We start from the raw sequence: 23768 nt of genomic DNA, 5'->3' as shown, positions 1-23768 counted from the left end.
CATAAAACCTTCCGATATATTAACGTAGCTGCTCGATTCGAGCGGCTCGTTTAATAAGCTTGCGATAAACTAATCGAATTCTTTTATAGATACAAGTAGTAAACCTTCGATCGACGCTACTTATTAAAAGAATTTGCTTTTCGTTACCCTTTTTGCGTCTTTAAAGCTTTAAAACTTAGCGACGGATGCTTTTATTTTATCGAAAGTATAGTTAATGCTTTAGCAACTTGGCTTTTTGCAAACAAAACACCTTTTCTTACTTTTAATAGCCTTGATAGCTTTCTTACTTTCGAAATATTAGCGGTCTTAAATAAAGCATTTATATTCTTCGTTTAAATCGAAGTTAGCTTTTAAAGTATTATGTTAAAAGCAAGTGTGATCGTATAGCTTGCTAAAGCTCGCGTAAGCTTTACTCGCTTTAATAAAAGGTCGAGAAGTCTTAGTTGTAAAAGCAATTGCTCGACGAATATTAGCAATTGCCGCGGTAAAAGTAAAAACAAGATTCATTCGTGTAATCGTAATCTTTAATACGTTTTTATAAGCTAAATATAGCTTATTAGCAAGACTTCGATCGTCTTTTAAACTTGGTCGTAAAAAGCCTTAAATGCTCTTAAGCTTTTTAACGAGCTTTTTAAAGCATTTGCTAAGCGAGGTCCTTAGATTTTCCTTTTTAACTAAATCTAGCGAAATTTCTTTTTAGCGGTTATATTTTGCTTGCCGCTAATAATCAGTTTCGAAGTAGTCTTTTATAATAATAGCGTTTGCTTTAAACGTCGAAAGCTTAGCCTTAATTATATAATTATAATAAAAGGTTATAGCCTTTTTCGTAAGCATAATTAAAAACGCTATTAAATAATCGTCGGATATTAAGCCGTATCGACTTGCTTAATTAACGAAAATACTTAATTAAGTTTTAAAGTCATCGTCGAGTCTCGAATACTTTAGCTTTTTAAAAAAGCTTTTTATAAATAAAGCTAACTCTTTTGCTTTTAAGTAAAGGTCCGTTGCTTTTAGCTTAAGGAAATCGTCTTTATTATCGTTAAAAGCGCTTAAAATGCCGTACGCAAGCGTATTATGCTTAACTAATAATCTAATCGATAAAAGGTTACCGATATAATTGCTAGTAGTCCGTCCTTTTTTAAAGTCTTTAAGAAGCTTATTTCCGGATCCGAAGTCTTTTAAAAGTCCGTTTCCGAATCCTTTTAATAGTTTAAAAGGACCGTTTTTATTTTTTCCGTATCCGTGCTTTCGATCTCTTTACTAATCTCTTCCGTTTCTTTTTCGTCGATCATCGTTAAGATCGCTAAAATCATTCGAGTTACCGGCTAATGCTTTAGCTTAATAATATCCGTATCTTTAAGCTTGATTTTAGCGATTCTTATACTTTTGGTTTCTCTTTTGCTAATACGTAGTCTCTTAAAAGATATAAGTAGCTTATCAGTACGTCCGAAAATGCTAGATCTCTTTTTCGAGTTGCTAAAGTTAAGCACGGAAATCTATACGCTATCTTTAATAAAAGCTGATTTTGTCCGGAATGCTTTTAAGTTTTAGCGGGTCTTTTTTTAGCGTATAACTCTCGTAGCTTCGATTGTTATCTAATTCGATAATGATCTCAAGACCGTTTTTATTGCTATTCGATCTTAGCTTTTCGAAAATTCGGCTATAGCTCTTAAGAAAAGGGTTTAAAAGCCGTTAAAGTGATTTTAGCTCTTCTTGTATAGTTAGCGTATTGCGTAGCGATTAATAAAGTTGACGAATTAAAAACGTCGAGTACGCTAAAGCGCTTCGTCGTAGCCTTTCGTTAGATTGTATAGCGTAAGTCCGTAATTCCGCTATTTGCTTTGCTATAGCTTTTATATTTCGTTTTATATCGCTCTTTTCTTTTAAAAACTCTTCGCGTAACCTCCGAATCTTTTCTTTTTCTTCTTTCTTGCTTGAAGCCTTCTTTTCTTTCCCTTTTAAACTACGCGAAGGTAAAGGTAGTTAAAGTATAATATTTTCGTCGTCCGTAAGGTTTTCGGCGGTCCACTTTAAATCGAGGCTTAAAAGTATTGCCTATTGCTCTTTTATTTCCTTAAGGGTCCACTAATACTGCTGGTCGTCGTTCAAGAGCTTGACCATCCTATTGGCGTAGCCCCTTTGCTTTAAGGGGCACTATACGCCTTTAGATAGCAAGTGTTTCTTAAGGCTAATAAAGGTAGCAAACTTAAAGCCTCGTCTCGTATTGTTTTCCGTCATCGTAAAACTCGTCTAATCCCAGCGTAAGAAAGCGTGCCGGAATAAGCTCTATAAATCGTAATCCCTTAGCCATTTACACTTCGCGTTTAAAAAGTCCTTTACTATTGCTCGAGCCGTAATCTTACTATCGAGCTTTGCGTATAAGAGCTCGTTTAAGTCAAATAAGATGCTCGATATTTTATCGTCTAGTCTTTCCGAGAAGCTTAAGAGCCTTAAGTATAGTGTTTTTTTTAGCTAAATAGCTTGTGACGACCTTAAGCGATTACTTAAAGGAACTTACGAGAGCGCGGGGTTCATATAAAAGCTTAAGAGAATTTTAAAGTAATAACTTAGAATTAATAACTATCGAATGTAAAGGTCGAAAGTAGCTGAGGTTTATATACACGAAGGTAGAAGCGCTAAAAACTCGTAAACTATAATTTATAAGTTAAAAGCGAGGAATGAAAGAATACGAAAAATACGAAAGAAAAAAAAAAAGAAATAGCTTAACGCATATAAAGTGCGTTTAAAAGACTTAACGTATCGTCACACTACTTTTTCGTTCGAAAAAAGCTCGTCTTTAAGCGTTTATCTATTGCTTTATCACTATTCAAGTAATCGTAATTATTAATATTATCCGAATAAGCTTTGATCTATTCGAAAAGCTTCGCGAAAAAGCCGAAGAGTTCTTTATATTTTAAATAAAAGTTACGTATTTTAAAAGAAGCGTATATAAAGTCGAAAGCGGAGTATTAAATAAAGTCAATATCGCGGCCGAGCTAAAAAGCGCGGTATTTAAAATGCTTTTTAGTTTAACGTACGGTTAAGATGTTTTTTATTTCGTACTTAAATTCGCTAATAATATTAATCGAGTCAAGTTTAAAAATAATTTGCTTAAAAGTAAAGTCATTAAAAGCTTTTCGTAATCGTTCGAGGTAAAAGACTAAGTGAACTTTTATTAACTCGAAAAGCTTAAGTTTAAAGCTGCTATAAACGTTATCGATAATTTCGAACGATCCGTTCGTCGAGTTATCGAGCTTTTTTAACGGTCGAAAGATAAAGAACGAGCGCATATCTAATTAAACTTTATTATTAACGTCGAAATCAATCGAGCGCTTTAATTTATTAACTTATTTAGCTATGCGATCTTAAGCGCGTTAAAAGTGCTTTTTAGCGAGGTTTTAAGCTTCGAAATAGCGGTTAGCATAAGCGCGAGCTTCGTTTTAATTAAGCTTGCGAAAAAGAGTTTAATCGTCAAATCGTTTTAAGCTTTAATTTTAAGTGGTCCGAAAAGCGTAGTTGTAAATTACCTTAAAAAAGGAAAAGCCGCCGAAAGAGTCGTAAAAGAGCGTCAATTAAGCGAAGTTTATTATAAGAAAGAACTTACTTTAATCGTCTTAATAATAGCTTACGAAAAGACGAAAGCGCTTTTGCAAATACTAGTTATAGATTTCGGTTTAATCGTTAGTTTTAAAGTATACGGCGGTGCTAAAAGTCAATTTAATGCCGAGGATCTTATTAAATTTTTTTTAAAACTCGGACTAGTATTAAAGTCTTTTATTAAAAGTCAATATTAAAAGAGCTTTAAAATACTTATAAATATAATAGATATAAAGCTTAGCGAAGCTTTTAGCGTCGATAGACTTATAATAAAGGATCGAGATTGCTTGCTTAAAGAAGCGGTCGATTATTATAAAGACGTTATCGTAGCCGTATTTATTTTTATTAAAGCTATAAAAATCTATAATAACGTGCTTTTAAAAGCGCGAAAAAATCGAAAAAGATTAAAGTAAACTAAGTTTTTTATCGCAAAGTATTAAAGCTCGTTTGCAAGCGTAGCAATTGCGGTAATATTAATTGACGAATCTAGTTATACCGTATTAATAGTATTATGTTGCAAAGAGCTTATAAGTTTTGCGAAAGCTAAGATATGCTGTAAATACTTAGTCGTAGACTTCTCGAACGAGTAACGAGCGCAAGTTTTAGACGTCGAGAATTAATAAGCGGCCGTTATAAAGCAGCAAGTCGCTTTTTATAATAAGTTTAGCTCGTGAATCGTAATTCACGAGTAAAGACTCAGCTTTAAAAGCTTGAATTCGAAGTGTTATAAAACTAAAAGCGATTCGATTAGCTTTTAAGACTTAGTTAATAATTCGGAATATTAATAAGAGCTCCGCGATCTCTTCGATAATAACGGCGGTTTTTAAAAGCGTAAGTTAGCGTAGCTTTTCGATTAAGAGTCGTAAGTTAACGTTATCGGCGCGGAGTAGCGTTTGCAAGCGCTAAGTGCGCTTAAAGCTATTCTAAAAAAAGAGCTCTTCGGTACGACGTGTTAGCGCGTTAGTTAAAAAGTTATCTTTACTTAGTTTATACGTGATAATAAAATTGTAATCGGAAAAGAGCTCTATTTAACGTGCTTGACGAGCGTTAAAAGTTTTAAAAGTTATAAAGTACTTTAAAGCTTTATGATCGATGATTATTTAAACTTAATAAAAAAAGCCGGCGAATTCGGCGCGGAAGTTACTAAAAGAGCGTATAATAGCTAGCATCTTTTTATCGTAGACGACGTAATTGAGCTTAACGAAAGCTATAATTTTAAAGTAATAAGCGACTAGTAGCTAATCGGAACTATGCTTTTAAGAAAGGACTAAAGCGATTACGTCGTTTAAAGCGTTAATCTTTAATATATAAAAGAGGTTTTAATTGTAATGTTATAAAATTAGCGCAATAATTAAAGCGAGCTTTAAAAGGTCGAAGCTTCTTTAATATTAAGAGTTAAATGAAAAAAGAACGTTAGCCTTAATTAAGTGTATTAAAAGCTTCGCGATTACGCCGTAATCTCGAATAAATCGGCGGTAAAAGTTATAAAATCTAAAAAAGCTTTAAACGCTTTTAACGGTTATAAAAAGCGCTTAATGCTTTACTATCGACGTTTTATCCGGATTTACTTTTAAGCTTTCGATAGAAATGATAAAGCTTAAGTATTTTACTTTAATAATGTTGAATTCGCATTTTTTAATATCGGCTTAAAAGCTAGCGTCGTCGAGTCGTTAAAAAACTTAGCGGACGTAGTAAGCGTGCTTTAAAAGGTCGGAGGAATAAATTAAGATATCGTTTAAATATGCTATGCAAAAGATATTTAAAAAGTCGAAAAAAAGGTTATTTATATAGCGTTAATAAATAGCGGGTCTATTAGTTAGTCCGAATAAAAGAACTTTGCACTTATAAGTATCGTAGCGTATTTTAAATGTTATAAGTTCCTTTAAAGCTAAGTCTATCCGTATTTTATAAAAAGCTTGCCGAATATCGAGTTTCGTAAAGATTTTAGCTTTTAAAAGACGTGCGAAAGTCTTATCGATTAAAAAGAAAAGGTATCGATTTTTACGAGTAAAGTTGTTTAGCGCGCGGAAGTTAATATAAAAGCGGAAAGAACCGTTTTGCTTTTTAACGAAAAAGATTAGAGCTGCAAATAACGCTATTAAAAATTCGATAAAACCTTTGTTAAGATTATCGATAAAGTAAGCTTTAATAAGCTTTAACTTAAAGATTAATATTTTATATAATAGTAAATATCGAAGCGCTTTCTCTTCTTCTTCGAGAAGCTCGATTTTATAATCGTAAGGCTTATATAATGCTAGCACGTTGCTAATAGCTTTAAAGAACACGTATATATAATCGAAGTATTTAAGAAAAATAAGAAGGTCGTTAAATAAGCTTTAATAGTTCCGCTATAAAGTCAATAGCAAAGATAGAACCGTTAATAAAGCGTATTAGCGCTGCTTAATAATCAGCTTGAGTAAAAGCAATCGTTTAACGCTCGGAAATCAAGCAATCGAGCTTATAAAAAGACGTAAAAAATAGTTCTACGTTCTTTTAACGAGCGATCATATAAAAAGCGTGTTCGAAAACGCCGTTGATTTTAAAGTTTTTATTGATTTTATGCTTAAACGTTTAGCGAGAGCGTTTAACGAGTAAAAGAGATTTTATAAAAGCGATATCGGTTAACATAAGCTTACGGTTTATTTAAGATATTGATTTAACGTAGTCTTTAAAAAAGGTGTTTTTCGTAAAGCGAAAGAGTGACGGCTTTACGAAAGAATAAATAAAAGAAAAAGGTTTAACGATCTTAGAGAAAGAAGCGAAAAAAAGACGATTCTAAAAAAAAAGAAGTGATTTTGCGATTATCGTTATTGCTTAATCCGCTCGTAAACTATAATTCACGAATGAATTAGCGTCGTAAGCTTTTTAAAAGCGGTCTAAAGCTCGATTACGCTTATTAGCGTCGTGTTAGTAACGAGCGTTTACTTTACGCTAATTAAAATATATAATTTTAATAAGTTTAGCGTAAGTAGCGATCGAAAGGTTAAAACGAAGCTAATAAAGCTTGCGGCGAGCGTAATCAAAAAGAATTTAATACTTAGCTAGCTATGCTCGTCCGAAGATCACGCTATGATTTCTAAGGTTAATAATAAAAAAAAAAGTAAAAGATTAAACGCGCTTATCGACCGTAAAGTTAAAAAGTGCAAAATAAGAGATAATAGCTTTACGAGCTCTATTGTATGATTTGATAAAGAATAAAGCCGAAAAAAGTTAAATCAAAGGTTTAAGAAAAAAAGAAAATGATTTAAGTAGCGCTAAATCAATTAGCGCGTACTTATTAGCTTTTAAGTCGAGCAAAACAGATACCTTATACGAAAAGCTATTCTTAATAAAAGTAACGAGTATAGTTATAGCTTTACTATTAAAAAGCTTCGTAAGGTCGAGGTATCGCATATCTCGAAGCTAACTTAAAAAGAAAGCTTTGCTTAAGCTTCGACGTTTCTTTTATTGTTGAAAGCGTCGGAGTTAGCAAGAAAAAGCTTTTAATAATCTTTAAGAGCGTCGGAGTAAAGCTTATCGTCCGAGTCATCCGAATAAAAGCCGTATTCAAGTCTAGCGTCGTATTCTATCTCGTTAACTAAATAATAGCGAAAGAGCTTCGGCGTATTCGAGTCTTTGCGGAACGATTTAAAAGTCTTGATCGCTAATTTAAAAGCGTTTTCGAGAAAAGAGAATTTATTAAATCGATTAGATCGATTTACACTAGCGCTAAGGCTATTAAAAGTTTAGCGCTAAAAGGTAAGGAAAGAAACGAGAGCTGAGCTACTTTAGCGGTTCTCGTAATAAGTAATTTGCTTAACCGCTATTCTTTAAGCCGAGCGGGATTCGTTACGAGCTTTATTATAAGAGCTCTTCGCGAATTAAGTATTATACTTAGCTTGTAAAGCATCGTAAAGCTTTATAAACGCGTATTAGCTAGCAGCTAATTGTTAAACGGCGGTCTAAAAGTTCTTAAAAGTTGTAATCTTAGCAAATTCTAAATAAAGCTAGTCGCGCAGCGTTTAAGTGATCTTAAAACGCAAAGCTTTACGTAATCGATTTTCGTCTTTAATTTCAACGGTAGCGGCAAGCTTCGAAAAAACAAAGTAAAAGTCTTAAAATTGCTAATTAAGCCTCATATAAAGTTTTTCGAACTTAATTAACGCTTTAGCCTTTTTAGCGAAGTCGTTTAAGAACTCGAAAGCGATCTAAACGAGTTCCGAAGCGGTTACGAAGTTGCTACGATTTATAATCAAAAAGGCTAAGAATAAGTAAGCTATTCTTTCGGTTTAGTTAAAGACGTAGTTCTTGCGCTAGCGTTTTATAAAAAAGTATTTATCGAAAGCTTTTAAATTGTCGAAGACGCGGGCTTGCTAATAACGTGCTCGATAGCTTACGCCGTTTAAAAGCTTTTATTTAAAATTAAAGATCCGCTCGATACGAGCGCGACCTTAAGAAGCTAAAGAAGAGGCTTTAAAAGTGTTAAACCTAGCTAAAGTGCGAAGGTTAGTTAGCTTATAAAGAGAAAGTGGTTCGTCATCGTCGTCGGCGAAAAAGCGGCGAAGGTTAGCGGTTTTATAGATAAAAAGAATAGCTTAAAGGACCGAAGGCTTATATAGCTCTTTGCTTTTAAAATTATCTTCGAAAGACACTTAAAGAAGCTTTAACGAGCGTTCCGTAGTTAGCAAGACCGCTTAAAGCTAATCCAATTCTTTTCGAGCTCGACGAGCTTTTTTTTTAGCTTTTTTAACGAAAGTTTTTTATTCGCTAACGCTTTTATCGAGCTCTTCGTTACGGGTTTTCATATCTGCGAAGAGCTTCTTAAGCTTAGCGGCCTTTCGTTAAAATTAAAAAAGAGCTTAGTGTTAAGCTAAAGCTTCTTCGGAGTTAGTAAAGGCCGAAGGATCATCTTTATCGTCTTGCTTACTAATAGCTTCTTCTTAAGTAAAAGGAATTATTAGTTGAGCCGTAGAAAAAGAAGAAGGAGCTGCTAGAGCAGCTTTAAAAAGTATGCGAAGGATTTTACTCGCGAAGCGAAGGTTGCTATGTTGTATAAGTGCTATCCTTTAAGTTATACTTGGAATAAGCCTTCTCGTGACCGTTAGAGTCGTTTAAGTGTTTTTTAACGTCTAACTATTAAAGAATTCTAAAAAAAAAGAATATTATTAAAGCCGTTCTCGGCGGAGTAAAGTAGTTATTAATAATATGACGACTTTAAGCGATTACTTAAAGGAACTTACGAGAGCGCGAGGTTTATATAAAAGCTTAAGAGAATCTTAAAGTAATAACTTAGAATTAACAACTATCGAGTGTAGAGGTCGAAGGTAGCTAAAGTCTATATATACGAAAATAGAAGCGCTAAAGACTCGTGAACTATAATTCATAGGTCAAAGGCGAAGAATAAGAGAATACGAAGAATACGAAGGAAAAAAAGAAGGAAGTAGCTTGGCGCATATGAGGTGCGTCCAAGAGACCTGGCGTGTCGTCACATAGCTAAGGGTTCCGTAGGTGGTAATGAAATTCGAGGTATATAATACCCTATTACTCTTTATCGGCTGGACTCTTTACCCGAAAGTCTAATTGCTCGATCGGCTATAATTGTTGTCTTTTTATATATAAGTCGATCCAAATTTAATTAGGTTGCTATATGTAGCAAGCGCGGCTCTTATAGCGTTGAAGATTATATAAAAGTGACTTGGTTCGGAATCACTCTTCCGTAAGAATAAGGAAAATCGGTAGTATAAAAAGCGACTTGGTACGGAATCGCTTTTCCGTTATAAAAGAAAGGTATCGTAGTAAAAGGTATCCTCGTTATAGAGTCCTAGCTTCTCTATGATTGATTACTTAATAATAAATCAACTACTGATTAGTATTAGATTGCTTTTAAGCGATTGAGAATATATTCGTAACTTCGTAAGGTCGTTAAAGTACTTGCAATTGCAAAACACTCGGTTGATAAAGTATTTGAATTCTATCTGCTCCTTAAGATTCAAAAGAGCTGATTTTTTTTATAAGATTAGAAGGAGTCACGTGCACTAGCTAATTAATAGGCCTACTTGTCAAGTTGGGGTCCTTTGACTACTGACATGCTAAGCGAGGCATGCCAAATGGCCCGTGAACCATGGTTCACGGGTGAGCTTCCCCAACTATTACTACTAGCTAGCTAAGGTCGATATAGATATACCGACAATTCTTATACACATTCTACTCGAACGAGAAGTCTTTATTCGAGACCGCGAAAAGCAACCTATAGCAGAAGAACTAAAAGCTGATAATATTAATTTGATTTCTTTTCGAAACGCAATTGCAAACGAAAAAGCTACGTTAAAAGAAGTTCAAGAAAGAGATCTTGCTACATTCGCGGACCTTTCGTATTTAATCGATCCTCAAATCCTTATAAAGGAAAAACGCTTTCGAATCAGATAAAACTTATTATCTTGCATTTAAATTAGCGATAACGACGAAGACGAGAGATTAAATACTTTACTTTCGTCTCCTTTAATAAAAATAATGCTTATTAAATAAGAAGAGCTTGAAAAAGAGCTTAAAGATAAAGAAGATTCGATATCGATTCGATCTGTAGCATCTCTTAATTCAATTTAAAAGACACGCGGTGAAATAATTTTTTCGTAGCTTAATTGAGAATGAATAACATTATTAAATATATATATATATATATTATTGCAACGTTGTAAGCAATTTTATAAGCAATATAAGTGTCTACGTTCCCCGCGATTTTTGGCGTTAAAGCGGGACATAATTTTTTCGCGGGACATAATTTTTTCGCCCACTTTAGGGAAGGGCCCCAAAAGTTGCGACGTCAAGGCCCACTATTATCGGTTATGATAGACCCTCGTTCGATCAGCCCTTTGGTCTTGTACTGTATTTTTGGCGCTGGATGGTTTTGAGTTGACTTGATTAACCGAGGTGGGATTTTATTTGAGATCGTTAGGGTGCATATTGCCAAATGGTTAGCATATCTTAAAAGTCTCGCTTTAATACTTTAGTATAAGATAACGACAGTGATTTTACTCGACGTCAATCTTGAAGGTATGCCAAAAGTGAAAGTGAAAACGCAAGTATAAGTGAGTCTAGCGAACTCGCTAACTTGCTATACCCACCACAACCCTCTCTTGCAAAAGCTCAACATCATCTAAAAGTATCCCACCATATCAGCGAACTTCTTGATGGGTCATATTCTTGCTTTTCCGTTCTCCACTGATACCTATCGGAATACAAATTGACTGGTTGGGACAAGGACAAGACACAGAGAGTTGGCCTTAGGCCGCCAGCCGCATTAGCTCAAGCGTAGGTTGCATGTCACGTGACCGAGCGACTTCCTTATAGGGAGCTCAGCCACTCCTCAGAACGTCTAATCGTCGGCTCGCTTAGGTGGGCCTCCTTTCAGCCTTTCAGTCTTAGTCGGTATAAGCGACTGCGGATCGGAAGCGAGTGCGGATTTTTTATTTTACTATTAGTTTTCGTATATAAAATACAATTTACAACATCACTTTTTAATTTACAACCGCATAACTTAATTGTATTTTATAATTAATCATAGGCCGAAAACGCACTCGTTCGAAAAAGCTTTTAAGGATTTATCGATACAAAAGCTACGCTTAACTAAGTAATCTTAATGCAATTGAAGATCTTTTGCAAAACAATAGCGAATCGTCGATAAGCTTTGAAAAGAAGAAAGAGATGCTGAATATCGTAAAAGAGTCGATTCACGCAAAGCTAAACGCGAGCGTAAAAGAACTATACGAAAACGCTTTGCTATAAGTCTAATTATTAAAGACGACGATATAATACTCATTCTAATTCTCGATTCGGAAGAGATTTAATAGATATAACAACCTCTTGAACGTCAACTTTTACAGCTTCGTAAAAAAAGTATTCCTCGACCAACTCTTTTTCAACTCGAACTTTCTTACGATAACGATGATCTGATAATTATAATCGATACTATTAAAGACCCTTCTTTAAAGCAAGATGTTTTTCCTTTTTCTAGTATTAATATCGATAGCGATAGTTTCAATTCTAATAAAAATAAAGATTCAAACGATTCTGTTACGATACTGACAGCCCTCGGGCCTTGGCACGGTTGGTTGGAGGATTAAGGATTAGTCAGCTGCCCTAGTCCCTTCCTGGACTAGGCCCCCGCTAGCGGCCGCATCGTGGTACATGACCCCTCGCCCCTCCTGTATTGTAGTTCTTCTCTTCCTCGTCTTTTCTTCCCACTACTTAGCGTACTGGTTGGTAGTAGTACAATACAATCAGCCATCAGCCGTAACAGATTCGTTGCGTAAAGTAAAAAACGAATCAGATTTTAAAAATAGCAATCGATAGTTAAATGTTTTATTAGATAATACGATTTCGGATGTTTCGAAAGAAGATATAATCGCAGAATAATTATTTATATAAATATTTTTAAGTTATAGTAATAATTAATTGCTATAATATATAAAAATTTCTAACACATTCGAAAAATCCGCACTCGCTTCCGATCCGCAGTCGCTTATACCGACTAAGACTGAAAGGCTGAAAGGAGGCCCACCTAAGCGAGCCGACGATTAGAATAATCATGCATCAACACAACACCACACCACCAAGACCCAAGTCTAGACCTAGCAACACCTACGATAGCAAAAGCGATTGGTGCTCGCCCGTCCGGGGATTGGTTTGTCGAGAGCTTTTAGGACGAGTGTCAGTCACGGGAAGTGATTTCGCGCAGGCGCAGTGCCCGAAATCTCGGCCTCCGAGGAGCTCGCCGCACAGTTGCCTCTGGGTATGATCCGGCCGGGCGGTCGCCGGTTTTGTTTGTGAGGTTTGGCGGTAGACGAGGCTCGGAGGCGAAATCGTTGGAGCTTATGTATCTCTGTGAGGCTGCTGCTCTAGAGCGCGAAATGCCCAAGCTGGTAGGGTAGGCGGTGCCTCTTTCAAGACCTGGTCAGTTAGGTTATTCCAAGGCAGATCTCTTGGGCAGTCCGATTACTTCCTCGGGATTTGAAAACCTTCCCCAGTCGTTTACGCGAGCAGATATCAAGTAGACCAACAAGATTTTTTAGCTATATCCCTCTAGATCCTACCAGAGAACAGTTCTCGCTGCTCGAAAAATACTCTCGATGACTGCACTGGTCTTGAAGAATGGGGATTGAGGTTGTGTACGCGTCTGCTACGCTTAGAACTCGCTAGACGTTAATAAATACAACCAGAACGAATGCTGACCTGTGCCTCGCAAACACTAATTCAAACAAGGAAATATCGTAGCAGCAGCTGTGATCGGTAAGAGCGAGACAATTACATTCGAAACACCAACCAGCTGCCCTCCTTAGGCTTTCCCATTCCCGTTCGAAGCTTCTCTCCTCGCTCTCATCTCGGCTGCCATCACTTCGATCGGATCCGACCTCTCCGCGGGATATTTCTTGAACAACATCGCAAATATCACCGTAGCTACACACACAGTTCCTAGCCATGTCGTTGTGGTGACGAACCCAATGATGTATCTCGGAGCATCGCTCTTCGGCCAAAGCCAGGTGGCGTAGATGCTCGAAGCATTGCCGAGAGAATTGATCAGAGCGATCGCAACGGCCCGCTTGGCAGCGGGCTGGGGTATAACGTCCACCGCCCAGGTTTTGACCAGCGGAGAGCACCCGTAGATGGTACCGAAGGCGAGGATCGTCAGGACATATTGGGCCATCTTGCTCTGTGTGACTGTGACGGCGATGAAGAGACAACAGCCGATCGCCGAGAGACCACACAGGAAGGGCCATTTCTACATGGGGAGGATGAGGTTAGCAACTGTCGCAGTAGAGCTATTGGGGAGGAGGGAGAGCGAGACACGGCATTCATGAATCGCAGAACGAGCAGATAGTAGGGAAAGCTAGCTGGCCATCTCCTTACGGTTTGATATTTGTCTGCCAGCCAGGCGCAAATGACAACGTAAGCCAGGGCAGCCATGTACGGTGGGATCGTGTAGTCTAGCATATGTTAGAAGAACAGTCTTCTGTTCTCGCCGAGTCGAGGTCGCTTCGGAGCCGAGCCGAGCAGAGATGGCCGTATTACATACATTGAGCTGTATACCCCGTCCATCCAAAGCTTTTGACAAGGGTTGGGATAAAGTACTGCATTGTCTGCGATCCAGTGACGAGAACGAAGATGAAGCACCTGGGAGATCAGAAGATCAGCGATAACTCGATCGTATGTTGTCTCGCGAGAAGCATCGGTATTGTAATGTGATCACGAGATCCTCGGCAACAATGGTTTGCTTAACTTACTGTGCCCAGACTCTCCAGTCTCTGACTGTCATCTTGAACACCGCCCAATGACCAAGCTCTTCACTTCCAGTTCCCTGAGCTAGAGCAATGCCGTCCATCGCTAAGCGATTACAAGCGAGAATGGTCTCCTCCTCGTTGAGAAACTTGGGGCTATTGATAGGGTAGTTGGGCATGAGAAAGTGGATGCCCATGGCTGCAACAACAGAGCCGAGCCCCTCGATAATCTAACATGTGGTCAGCGCAAAGATCAGTAGGGAAGAAGGGAAACTCACGAACAGCCAGCGCCATCCCGCAAGTCCCGCAAGTCCGTCCATATGCTGGATAATCACAGCTGCAAGAAGACCAGACATAGCCCCAGCAAGCGGGACCGAAGTATACATTATAGCATAGCGCGTTGTGAGCTCATAGCGTCTGTACCACGAAGAAAGGAAATATGCGCATCCAGGTGCGAAACCCGCCTGGGTGTACCGTATATGTCAGATGCAGAAAGTAAGAGTAGTTTTGGCCTTGGCCCACATACCTCGGCAAAACCAAGCAAAAACCGCATACCAGCGAGCTGTTTCCAGTTTTGAGTGGCACCCATCAGCATTGCAAAGCTCCCCCAGAGGATCCCGAGACCGGGGAGGAAGACGCTGGGCCTGACGCGTGTGAGGATCATGTTGGCGGGAACTTCGCAGACGAGATATGATATAAAGAAGACCAGCACAATGACCGAGTACTGGCTACTGGTTAGGTTAAAGTCATCCTCCAGCCCACCTGTCTTTGCATTTCTGGCAGAAAATTAGCAGATTAGTTTGCATCAGAGTGAGATCGGAGTCCATGTAAGTACCCAATGTTAGCTCGGTCCAAAAAACCTAGAAGATACAACGTCCAAAGACAAGGGAGGATACGCCAGTCCACCTTCTTAATCAAGTCTCTCTCTGCCTGAGAAGTTCCCGTGGCGTATCGATCAGCAAGTTGCTGTGCTTCCAACACGTCGGCCTCACCATCGACGGATTTTCTGTCATCTTTCACCTGCTCAACATTCAGAAGGCTGGTCTTTTTGCTAGGAAGACTCATATTTTCAATGCGAAGCTCGGGATGAATGAAGATTGAAAGAGGAAGGTTTCAGAAGTAAGGAGAGAGACATCAGGGCTCAAATAGATATAAAAAGTAGGCCGGCCTCAAGTGACTGATCGAGAGTAGTACCCTGTCAGCAGTGGAACCAGGGTAACCAGCCAAATTGATGTTAAAAAATTCCAGAGTGACCCAGGGCCCACTTCCCCATGCATAGCAGTAGACAAGCCTGCAAATCGCGAAGGACATGCTCAGAGGATCCGCGAGCGACATATTCAAAGGTGGGAGGGAGTATGACCAAGAGTTGTACCCATATCGGCAGAATCTCCGAGTCTCGAAAGTTCTCCTTCCTAGGCTCGAGATTTCTCGGATCCTCACGACAGTTGCCGACATGAACCTCCGAGTGGCTGCCCTTCGCCTGCAGATAGATGTAAACAGACCGCCTGACTAGACCCACCTCAAAGTCATCCAGATTCTTACCTTTCATACGCTGCTCATAAAAGTGCTTGCAGAAAAAGTGGGAGGAAGCTTTCATATACCTCCAAGCGCTTGATCTTGCCTCTGGCCTCGATCCTGGATGCACGAAAGATCTTACGATTGTGCCACGAACTCCTAGGCTGAAAGAGAGCTTAAAAATGAGTGACAAGAAGTGCATATTTTTGAAATGGAGATTCCTCCTGCGCAATTCAATCCCGATTGCTGAAGCAGCCAGCGGCCAATGACGGCGTTTATCGCCGCGAGCTGCTTCCCCTCATGCGTTCCACCAGCGACCCCACCCCAAAAATTGCCCAGATGTTTGCTCGGGTTCCGGCAGCTTTCGAATCATGAGTATAGAGTCGGATGATGTATCGCGTCAACTGGGAAGGAAGGCCATGAATCTGGATGGGCCTAGCTATTCGGCAGTTTCGCCGAAGTTGTTTCCTCTGGCAGATCAATATCGATCGGTCCGCGCCGTCCAAAGCCCAGCAATAATCTTGCTCAGCATACATCTCTATGAAGGATTGAATCGCTTGAGACACCCAAATATTGAAGTGGTTCAAAAGCCTAGTTGGGAAGTTCTGGTTGGGCTGTTTCACCCCGGCTTTGCCAATCCAATGTAAACAAACTTCAGACCGGCTAAACTTCCCCGGCCCGAGCCTTAAATATTATGATTGGTTAGACTCAACATGCAGCCCAAAGTAAGGGATGGGGTACATAGTGGATTTCGCCTCGGCAATCGCAAGTGAGATCCCTATTTCGACCACATGGCATGAAGTTCCACGTCGAGAGCCTACGCGACAACTTTCAACAATCGATAAGTGAAAATGAGCCTCAACAAGCGTCCTAGAAACGATCAAGATCACGATACTGCATCTTCGGCTGACCAGCGACCGGCCTCCAAGCCACAGCTAACTCGAGCGTGTGGGTACTCAACCGATCTGCCAAGGCGTCGCGACTGACACATTCTCCCAGGCGCAGAATGCAAAAAGCACAAGATCAAATGCTTCGTCCAGCCAGGGGCTGAGGCTTGCCGGAAATGCCAAAAGAGTGGAATCCAATGTGTCCCTCATAACCTGAAACAGAAGTTCATAGAGGAAGATACAGCGTGAGCAATCGATGTTGACTTGGGCAATCTTTGGATTTTGTGCTCACATGTGCGAAGCTGGAAGTCCCAGGCAAGCGCACAAATCGACCAGCTCAAAGCCGCCGTCGCACAGTTGCTGCAGCAAAGCAACCTGCCGAGCCTCTCTGGCTACCAGACCAATCTTGGTTTAAGCCGACAGACCATCAGAGATGCTCCTATCTCCCCGGAGACGGCTTGCAATTATAACACCGCTGGTGCTGTAGGCAACTTTACATCTGAGGGTTCGTCGGCTTTACACAGGAAGGATGATTCAGATCTTGTGCCTTTGCCGATGAACAACCTGTACAGCCTTACCGACCCTGGAAAATCTCGACTGATCCTCGTCGACTCCTCACTCGTAAGCGTGGATCTCGTTAATTCGTCCTCACGCAGCTTCGGCTGCTTCAACACCATGGGAAACGTCGTGAATTCTCGCCATACGGCTACTCTGCTGGCTCGATGTAAACATCCCACTGGCAGGTGAAGGCTAACCACGTACAAAGTAGGTGAATGGACCAGACTTTATCAGCCGTGGCGTAGTCTCCTTGGCCGAAGCGGAGTTTCTCTTTGCGCATTTCCAAAGTCGCATCAACCCGCTTCTCTGGAACGGTATTCTCTGCTCCCATAAAACGCTGGCTACAGCGCGGGAGTCTTCCTCGCTCCTAGTTGCCACGGTACTCACCGTCGCAGCACTACACATGCCGAACCGAGAGCAGTCTCTGCGCGCTACGTACGATGCATTTGTGATGCTGATGCGAGATTCGTGCATGCTCCGCAGCCAGAATCTGGACGACATTCGGGGCCTGTGCATTGGCGCCTTCTATCTCACGAGCCTCAGTTGGGCCTTGTGCTCACGGGCTGTTCGAGTAGCAACGGAGATGAACCTCCACAAGTCATCCTTGCAGTTTGCTCGGGGCTCACTTGCTTCCTATGAACGTGTCAGGCTTTGGTACGTGCTATACGTCTGCGATCACCAATTCGCTCTTGCTTACGGACGTCCGCCCATGATGCATGATTGTGCGGCCATCAGAAATGCAGACAAGCTGTTGACGAGCGAGCTGTCTTCCGAAGGGGACCGCGGGCTGGTGGCTCAGGTTAAGCTCTTTCGAATTCTGGCCGGTTGCTACTTCATGTATGGATGCGATGCTGATCTTGTGAGTCCTCGTACCACGACAGCACTTGAATCAAATCTCTCTCTCGGTCTTGGGAGATTTGGAACTGACCGCGATTTCTCCAATAGGAGCTCAGTGGGCAAGATTTTGAAATCCTTCAGTCTCTCAATATTCAGCTCGACCAGTGGCGACTCGAGCATCAGCCGAAGAGCGTCGATACTTCGAGAGACCCTCTCCTACCATCGAAGGGGATCACGTTATATTACCACCTAGCCCGCTTCCAGCTCAACTCACTATCTCTCAGAGGAATATCTGCAAGCCGAGGACCCGGAGGTCCTGCTATGAACTGGGAGAGACAAGAAGCTGCCAACAATGCAATTGCGGCAGCGACTTCTACCATGAGACTCCTGATGATCGAAGACAGCCAGCTGCGCGACGCACAGATTGGAATGCCCATCTTTGTGCATGCGATGATCGCCGTTTGCGCGTCTTTCCTCCTCAAGATGGCAGTGGTGTTCTGCGAGCCAGCGGGCGTCAACAAGGCTCTCCGTCTGCCGAGAGATCTGGCCAAGTTCGGCTTGAACTTCCACACGGAAAGCGTATTGCGGGAGGTGGAAGCACTGGTTGGGATGCTGAAGGCTATGGCGGATAGAGCTAGTCAACAGCACGTTGCCGGTCACGTCGTGACAGGTCTACGAGAACTGCTACAGAGATTCTCTCCCGGTCCCGAGCCGAGCACTTACCTCTATCCGCGAGGAGCTGAATCAACCGGCTCGGCTCCTGGTGTCCACGCACAGAACAGCAACTCGCATGCCTCGTGTGACGACGCATTTGTCACTGGCCAAGCAGACATCACGAGTTGCGGCGCAACCATCACACAACTACCAGGCGGGCAAGACAGTGCATGGACGCAATCTATGTCGTTGGGTCATCAGCAAGATCCATTCGATCTCCTGGGAGGAGATCTAGATTGGCGCTTCAATGATGCTTTTCTCCTGGGCATTCAGACAGAGGACTCGTATATGTAAAGAAGCAACCGTGACAATATGATTAAGAACGTGAACTTCTGCCTCTACGCTTTTCCAGCACTACCGAGGATCCTCATATAATTTTCGACCGCTTTCTGCATCGCCAACGTCCCAGCTTCAATCACCGTCGTCAGCGGCTTTCCGCGCATCTCCGCTTGCACCTTCTCGTAGTGCTTGTTTACCCCTTTGTTGATGTTGATCTTGGTGACGCCTGCTCGGATACACTTGGTGAAGATCGTCTCGTCGAAAGGATCTGCGCCGTGCAGAACCAACCTCACCCGGTCCCCCACAGCCTTGTGAACGGATTCCAGACGCTCGTACTCCAGGTTGATCCCCCTGGGGCCGTATTCCCCATGGACGTTCCCGAATGCCGGCGCTAGCAGTTCGATGCCCGTCGAGACAAACTCTTCCGCCTGCTCTGGGGTCGTCAAGACCGCCTCCAGATCCACGGTCGCGGCCACGCCGTCCTCCCCGCCCTCGATCCTGCCCGGTTCGGCCTCGGAGATGATGCCGCGCCGATGGCAGTACTCCGTGAGCTCGCGCGTCAGCTCGAGATTCTCCTCCTTTTCGTAGTGGCTCATGTCGCACATGATCCCGTCGAAAGCAGCCGGGATGTCGGCGGCCTGGCGGACCAGCTCCGGCGTCTGCGCATGGTCGAGGTGGAGGGTCACGGGTGCCGAGGATGAATGCGCGGCTTCGGCTGCGGCAAGCACCAGCGTTGATCCCGCGTACTCGAGTGCCCAAGGGAAGAGCTGGACTATTGCTGGAGAGCGGCACGCTTCGGCGGCGCGGACCGTAGCAATAATACTCTCCAAGTTGTAACAGCATATTGCGGGGACTGCGTAGCCGCCGTCACGAGCGGCGTTCAAAATTGCCATGGTGCGGTTATCTTTGAGATCTGGACGCGACATTTTGGGGGGATATTTTATCGAGGTATCCCAATATACGAACGATGCTCTGAAAGGTTGTTCAAGATAAGCCGAAATGAATGCTCCAGATCGTGAGCAGGTTTGAGGTCCGAATATATCGTTCTACGTCTCCATTGCCACCCAGTACCTCAACGATAAGTGGGATGGGCTTACTCCCACCTTCGGTAGATTCTCTGTGATAGAAGAAGTGAGAATAGAGAATGTTGATGTATTAGCGTACAACATTCAACCAATTTGGTATGTTGTGCCTCGCTTAAAATTCGATCCTCTAGATCTTGACGAGTTGGGGATGAAACTCAAAGAAAGTCATGGACGACGGCAACAATCTTCCTTCCACCTTGCAGGTGCGGGGCGTCGAATACTGCGAGTCAGAGCTCTGCATCGTGTTTTGGCGCGGAGAAGGGCCTCATCGGCGTTGGGTGCGAGAAGATGCTGCCATACTGCTGATCTCGGCGAAAACGCCGATGCGATCCACACCAGCATCCTTCCGACTTCACAGACGAATCGAAGGCCACCCCGATGGCAGAAGACCGAAGTCGAAGACCGCAAAATGAACCATTGCCATATGTATCTACATACTGACATTACATCTCGCGGCCTCCAGCTCGGTCTGATTTCTTACTTATTGTTTGCTCAATTCGCAATCACCACCAGATCTTCTCTTCTTCTCTGCCCACCGGTTCCCTGAAGTTTAGCCTATATCCTTCTTCATAATGGGCTCCATCGAATGCAATAAACACTCCCCCGGACCGAGGCCCCGTCTTGCAGTGATCTTAGGCGACCCCTCAGGAGTTGGGCCCGAACTCATTGCAAAGCTCCTGAGTAATCCCGCCAATTCCAAGAAAGCAGACATCTTTCTCCTCGCCGACCGCTCAGAACTCGACTCGGCCATTACTGACGCCGGCAACGTACAAGTTTTCCTCTCGGATATTGCTGGTCCCAAAGGGGCGCAGCTTCTCGATGACAACACCGCTGCTCTCTACCCCACGGCTCGCTCTGAAGTCTCCAAGGCCAGTGGAGAACGCGTGATTCATCAGCTGAAGCGGGCGCTCGCACTGGCTCAAGAGGGAAAGATTGACGCCATTGTATTTGGCCCGCTGAACAAGAGCTCTTTGAAACTGGCCGGTATGAAGCAGGAGGATGAATTGAGGTGGTTTGCGGACCAGCTCAACTTCAAAGGAAGAACAAGCGAGATCAACGTTGCCGGGTCGTTGTGGACAGGAAGAGTCACGAGCCACATTGGTATCGAGGATGTTGCTGAGCGTATAACGGCAGAGTCTACCCTCGAGGCCATCGAGCTTTTAAATAGACTGAGGTATGTTCTCGTACCCACAACGCTCATATGAGAACGACACTCAGGGTTGCAAAGGTGGGAATCGGGTCTCTCCTCACCTCGCCTCGGGGTTTGTGCTTTGAACCCGCATAACGGCGAGAATGGCTCTTTTGGACGCCAGGAGATCGACCACATCGCTCCAGCTGTCGCTGCCGCCCAAGCAAAAGGTATCAACGTGCAAGGTCCTTTCCCTTGCGACACGATCTTCATCAAGCGCGATAACTTCGACGGCATCGTCACCATGTACCACGACCAGGGTCAGATCGCCATGAAGCTGCTCTCGTTTGACGGTGGCGTAACGATGCAGGGTGGGCTTCCTATTCCTGTGGCCACCCCAGCACATGGCACAGCTTTTGATATCGTGGGGAAGAACTTGGCGGCTATTACAAGTACCCAGAACGCGTTTGATATCGCGTGCACAATGGCTGAGAGGAGAGTCTCGAATTTAAACGGGAACGGGAACGGGGAGGCGCACAGCCTGCCGGAGAAGAAGGGCCTGCTGCCAGAGATTACCGAGGTGAAAATACCTCCGTGTTGCTAGACAATATCCAAGTTCCGGTTGAAAATCACACATCCTGTAACATGCAGCTCCAGCAACCCCCTACTGCCATCGTCTAACGCGTGCATACTCGTACGCACGCTCTGGGTAGTCAGCCCACACTCTTCCAGAGCCAGCAGGAGAATCAGAAATCTTCCGCGCAGTAAAAGGCACATCTTCACCAACGCAGGGAAGGTCGACCTGTCCATCGAAAGCTGACCAAGCTTTTACCGCCGAATTGGATCGTTCCTTTCTCCGCCGTGTAATGTACCTCTCCCGCCGCCGTCTCGCGAAATTTCAGTCTGACCACGTACGTGAGGGAAGCTTCTACCTTGGACTTTTTTGGGCGGCCTCTCGGCCTGTAGAACCTCCAACTTTTCTCTCGGAGCTTGCGGTGGGCTTTCTGTCCTCGTCCTCGTCCTCGTCCTCTTCGCTCTCTTCGCCATCTCCATCCTCCTCACTGTCATCTTCTTCCCCAGCCCCAGCATTCCGATCTAACCGAGAGCAATGCAGCTTCAAAATATTCTCCTCGGTACGCATAATCACCATACCCTCAAGGATCCCGAAATCGAAATCGAAATCGGCTTCGAATACACCCGGCTCTGTGGTTCGGCGCATGTCGAGACCCAGATCTTCTGCCTGTTCCAGACATCCCCTTTCGACCACTTCGCAATCGATCATGTAGCTGCCGCCTGGCGAAGGTGATGTGGGAGCCCTTGGAGCCATTTCCACTTCGGGACTTGAGGTATCCCGCGTGGAGAGCTTCACGCTCGCGCGCCCGCTTGTCCCCCGCAGCCTTGCGAGCCTTCTCCTTCCTGGGCAGAACGACCCTCCGCGGCTTCGTTCACGGCGACCGGGTCCCAGCCCAGGAATATGGCTTGCGTCTTAGGCCCCCAACCCAGTCTCGCGGTGCAGACCTACGACTCTGTGGGCGGCGTCGCGCATGTCATCCGCACGATAGGAGCTACTCTGTCAGTGAGCCCCTTGCACCTTCGAGGATTCCCAAGGCATGAGATAGTTCCATTGCCAGAATTCCCGCTACTGTCAATCAATTTGGTACCCCGCAGTGCTCGCGTTGGTTGCGATAATCCCGTATTGTTGTTCGTCTGCCTACCGGTAGCAAAACCCTGCACTGGACGTTCTCAAGGCCGTGGTGTTCTCTCTTCTCCCCATTGCAACATCGCAACAGGAATCATCCTCTACGCACGCACGAGTGTGGCAGGTACGTCTAGTAGCGCGAGTCGCCACCAAAAAAAAAAGAGAAAAAAAAAAAAGAAAAGGGACCTGATAGGTTTCTAGCTGCATGCTTGACATATCCTTGACTACCAGCAAACTAAAGGTCATACGATCTACCCCCACCCATCAAACAGACACTCATTCCATAGCTTTTCACACGATGTGGTTTTCGAGGACGTTGGTGCTCCGAAATGATTTGCAAGACTTACCGGTACAGTACAGTACATACATACATACATGCATACTTACTACACCAGGCCCAGACCCATAAGCGAGAAAAGAGACCAAGCGAAGGGCCCTCCCTGCCTGACATGACAATAGAGAGGCAGTCGTCGTTGCGATGGATAGACAGACAGGCACGAAACCGCTGATGATAACTCGCGCTGCCCGTAGAACGCCGCTCCAGCTGAATACCGGACAAGCATCGTCGGCGATAGAAAGCTGTTGTTTTCCACATGCGATTCTAATCCTCTGAGGATAAACCCGTCGCGGTATTACTCATCCGTGACTACTCGTTCCTGCTGGTATCATGGACTTTGACCTTGACTTTGATATTACGCATACATAGCGTCTCCGTGAGCGAAACATTCTAAGCGATAACGGAGTTTTGGTTTATTATTGACTTCACAAATGCGCGAGCACGGGTAGGACTGAAGAAGTACGTACCTTATATATCTTCCCCCCCCCACCCCCAAAAAGTTCACAGATACACCAGCAGCATGATTTTGAACATTCGTGATTCTCTTTATTACTGCTTGTACAGCGATAGAACGGGAGACGGCGCACTACCTACTATTATCGAACATAAAACCCCCATCCACTTCATTACTAGTTGCCCTCAGTCCCTGTCCCTCAACCACGCGTGCTTGCTTGCTGCCTGCCTGCCATATCCAGGTCCCTAGGGATCTCATCTAGACCAAGACCTATCTCGGCAGCTTCCGCGCCACGCCACGCAACGCAGCGCGTCAACTAAAAAAGAAGCAGCGCCATCGCTCCGGGGCCCCATCCATATACTCCAGCCCCCCAATTCTACAATAAATACAGATGATCCTCTTTCCTTCCTCTCCAGGAAGGACGAGG

The 23768-nt window shown here is 43.3% G+C and overlaps 5 protein-coding genes across 6 annotated transcripts; 2 read left to right on the top strand and 3 right to left on the bottom strand.

Moving 5' to 3' along the window:
- Positions 1-12907: 12907 nt before the first annotated feature.
- Positions 12908-14912, bottom strand: L3040_009114 (uncharacterized protein; the record flags this gene model as incomplete). Its single annotated transcript, XM_007294013.2, has 7 exons — positions 12908-13351; positions 13480-13556; positions 13646-13743; positions 13854-14077; positions 14126-14311; positions 14374-14623; positions 14683-14912. 7 exons carry the CDS (start codon positions 14910-14912, stop codon positions 12908-12910), a joined length of 1509 nt encoding a protein of 502 aa, XP_007294075.2.
- A 1301-nt stretch (positions 14913-16213) lies between these two features.
- L3040_009113 (uncharacterized protein) lies at positions 16214-18652 on the top strand (the record flags this gene model as incomplete). Of its 2 annotated transcripts, XM_066155850.1 has the most annotated exons (5): positions 16214-16310; positions 16362-16494; positions 16552-16870; positions 17019-17666; positions 17753-18652. In XM_066155850.1, 5 exons carry the CDS (start codon positions 16214-16216, stop codon positions 18650-18652), a joined length of 2097 nt encoding a protein of 698 aa, XP_066010133.1. The 2 variants fall into 2 exon arrangements, with proteins under 2 accessions (XP_066010133.1, XP_066010134.1); XM_066155851.1 differs by lacking the exons at positions 17019-17666; positions 17753-18652 and adding an exon at positions 17016-17018.
- Positions 18653-18696: 44 nt separating this feature from the next.
- Positions 18697-19563, bottom strand: L3040_009112 (uncharacterized protein; the record flags this gene model as incomplete). The annotated part of the gene is made up of 1 exon (XM_007294015.2): positions 18697-19563. The coding sequence occupies one exon, from the start codon at positions 19561-19563 to the stop codon at positions 18697-18699; it is 867 nt and encodes a 288-aa protein (XP_007294077.2).
- Positions 19564-20294: 731 nt separating this feature from the next.
- On the top strand, positions 20295-21455 carry L3040_009111 (uncharacterized protein; the record flags this gene model as incomplete). Its single annotated transcript, XM_007294016.2, has 2 exons — positions 20295-20896; positions 20951-21455. The coding sequence occupies 2 exons, from the start codon at positions 20295-20297 to the stop codon at positions 21453-21455; spliced, it is 1107 nt and encodes a 368-aa protein (XP_007294078.2).
- Positions 21456-21779: 324 nt separating this feature from the next.
- Positions 21780-22178, bottom strand: L3040_009110 (uncharacterized protein; the record flags this gene model as incomplete). Its single annotated transcript, XM_007294017.1, has 1 exon — positions 21780-22178. One exon carries the CDS (start codon positions 22176-22178, stop codon positions 21780-21782), a length of 399 nt encoding a protein of 132 aa, XP_007294079.1.
- Between the last annotated feature and the right edge of the window lie 1590 nt (positions 22179-23768).

This window comes from Drepanopeziza brunnea (assembly GCF_022702325.1).
Source record: "Drepanopeziza brunnea f. sp. 'multigermtubi' strain 214-2 chromosome Unknown ctg19, whole genome shotgun sequence".
NCBI lineage: Eukaryota > Fungi > Ascomycota > Leotiomycetes > Helotiales > Drepanopezizaceae > Drepanopeziza > Drepanopeziza brunnea.
Note: the sequence above shows the minus strand (reverse complement) of the source record. Positions and strands in the feature narration are given on the sequence as shown.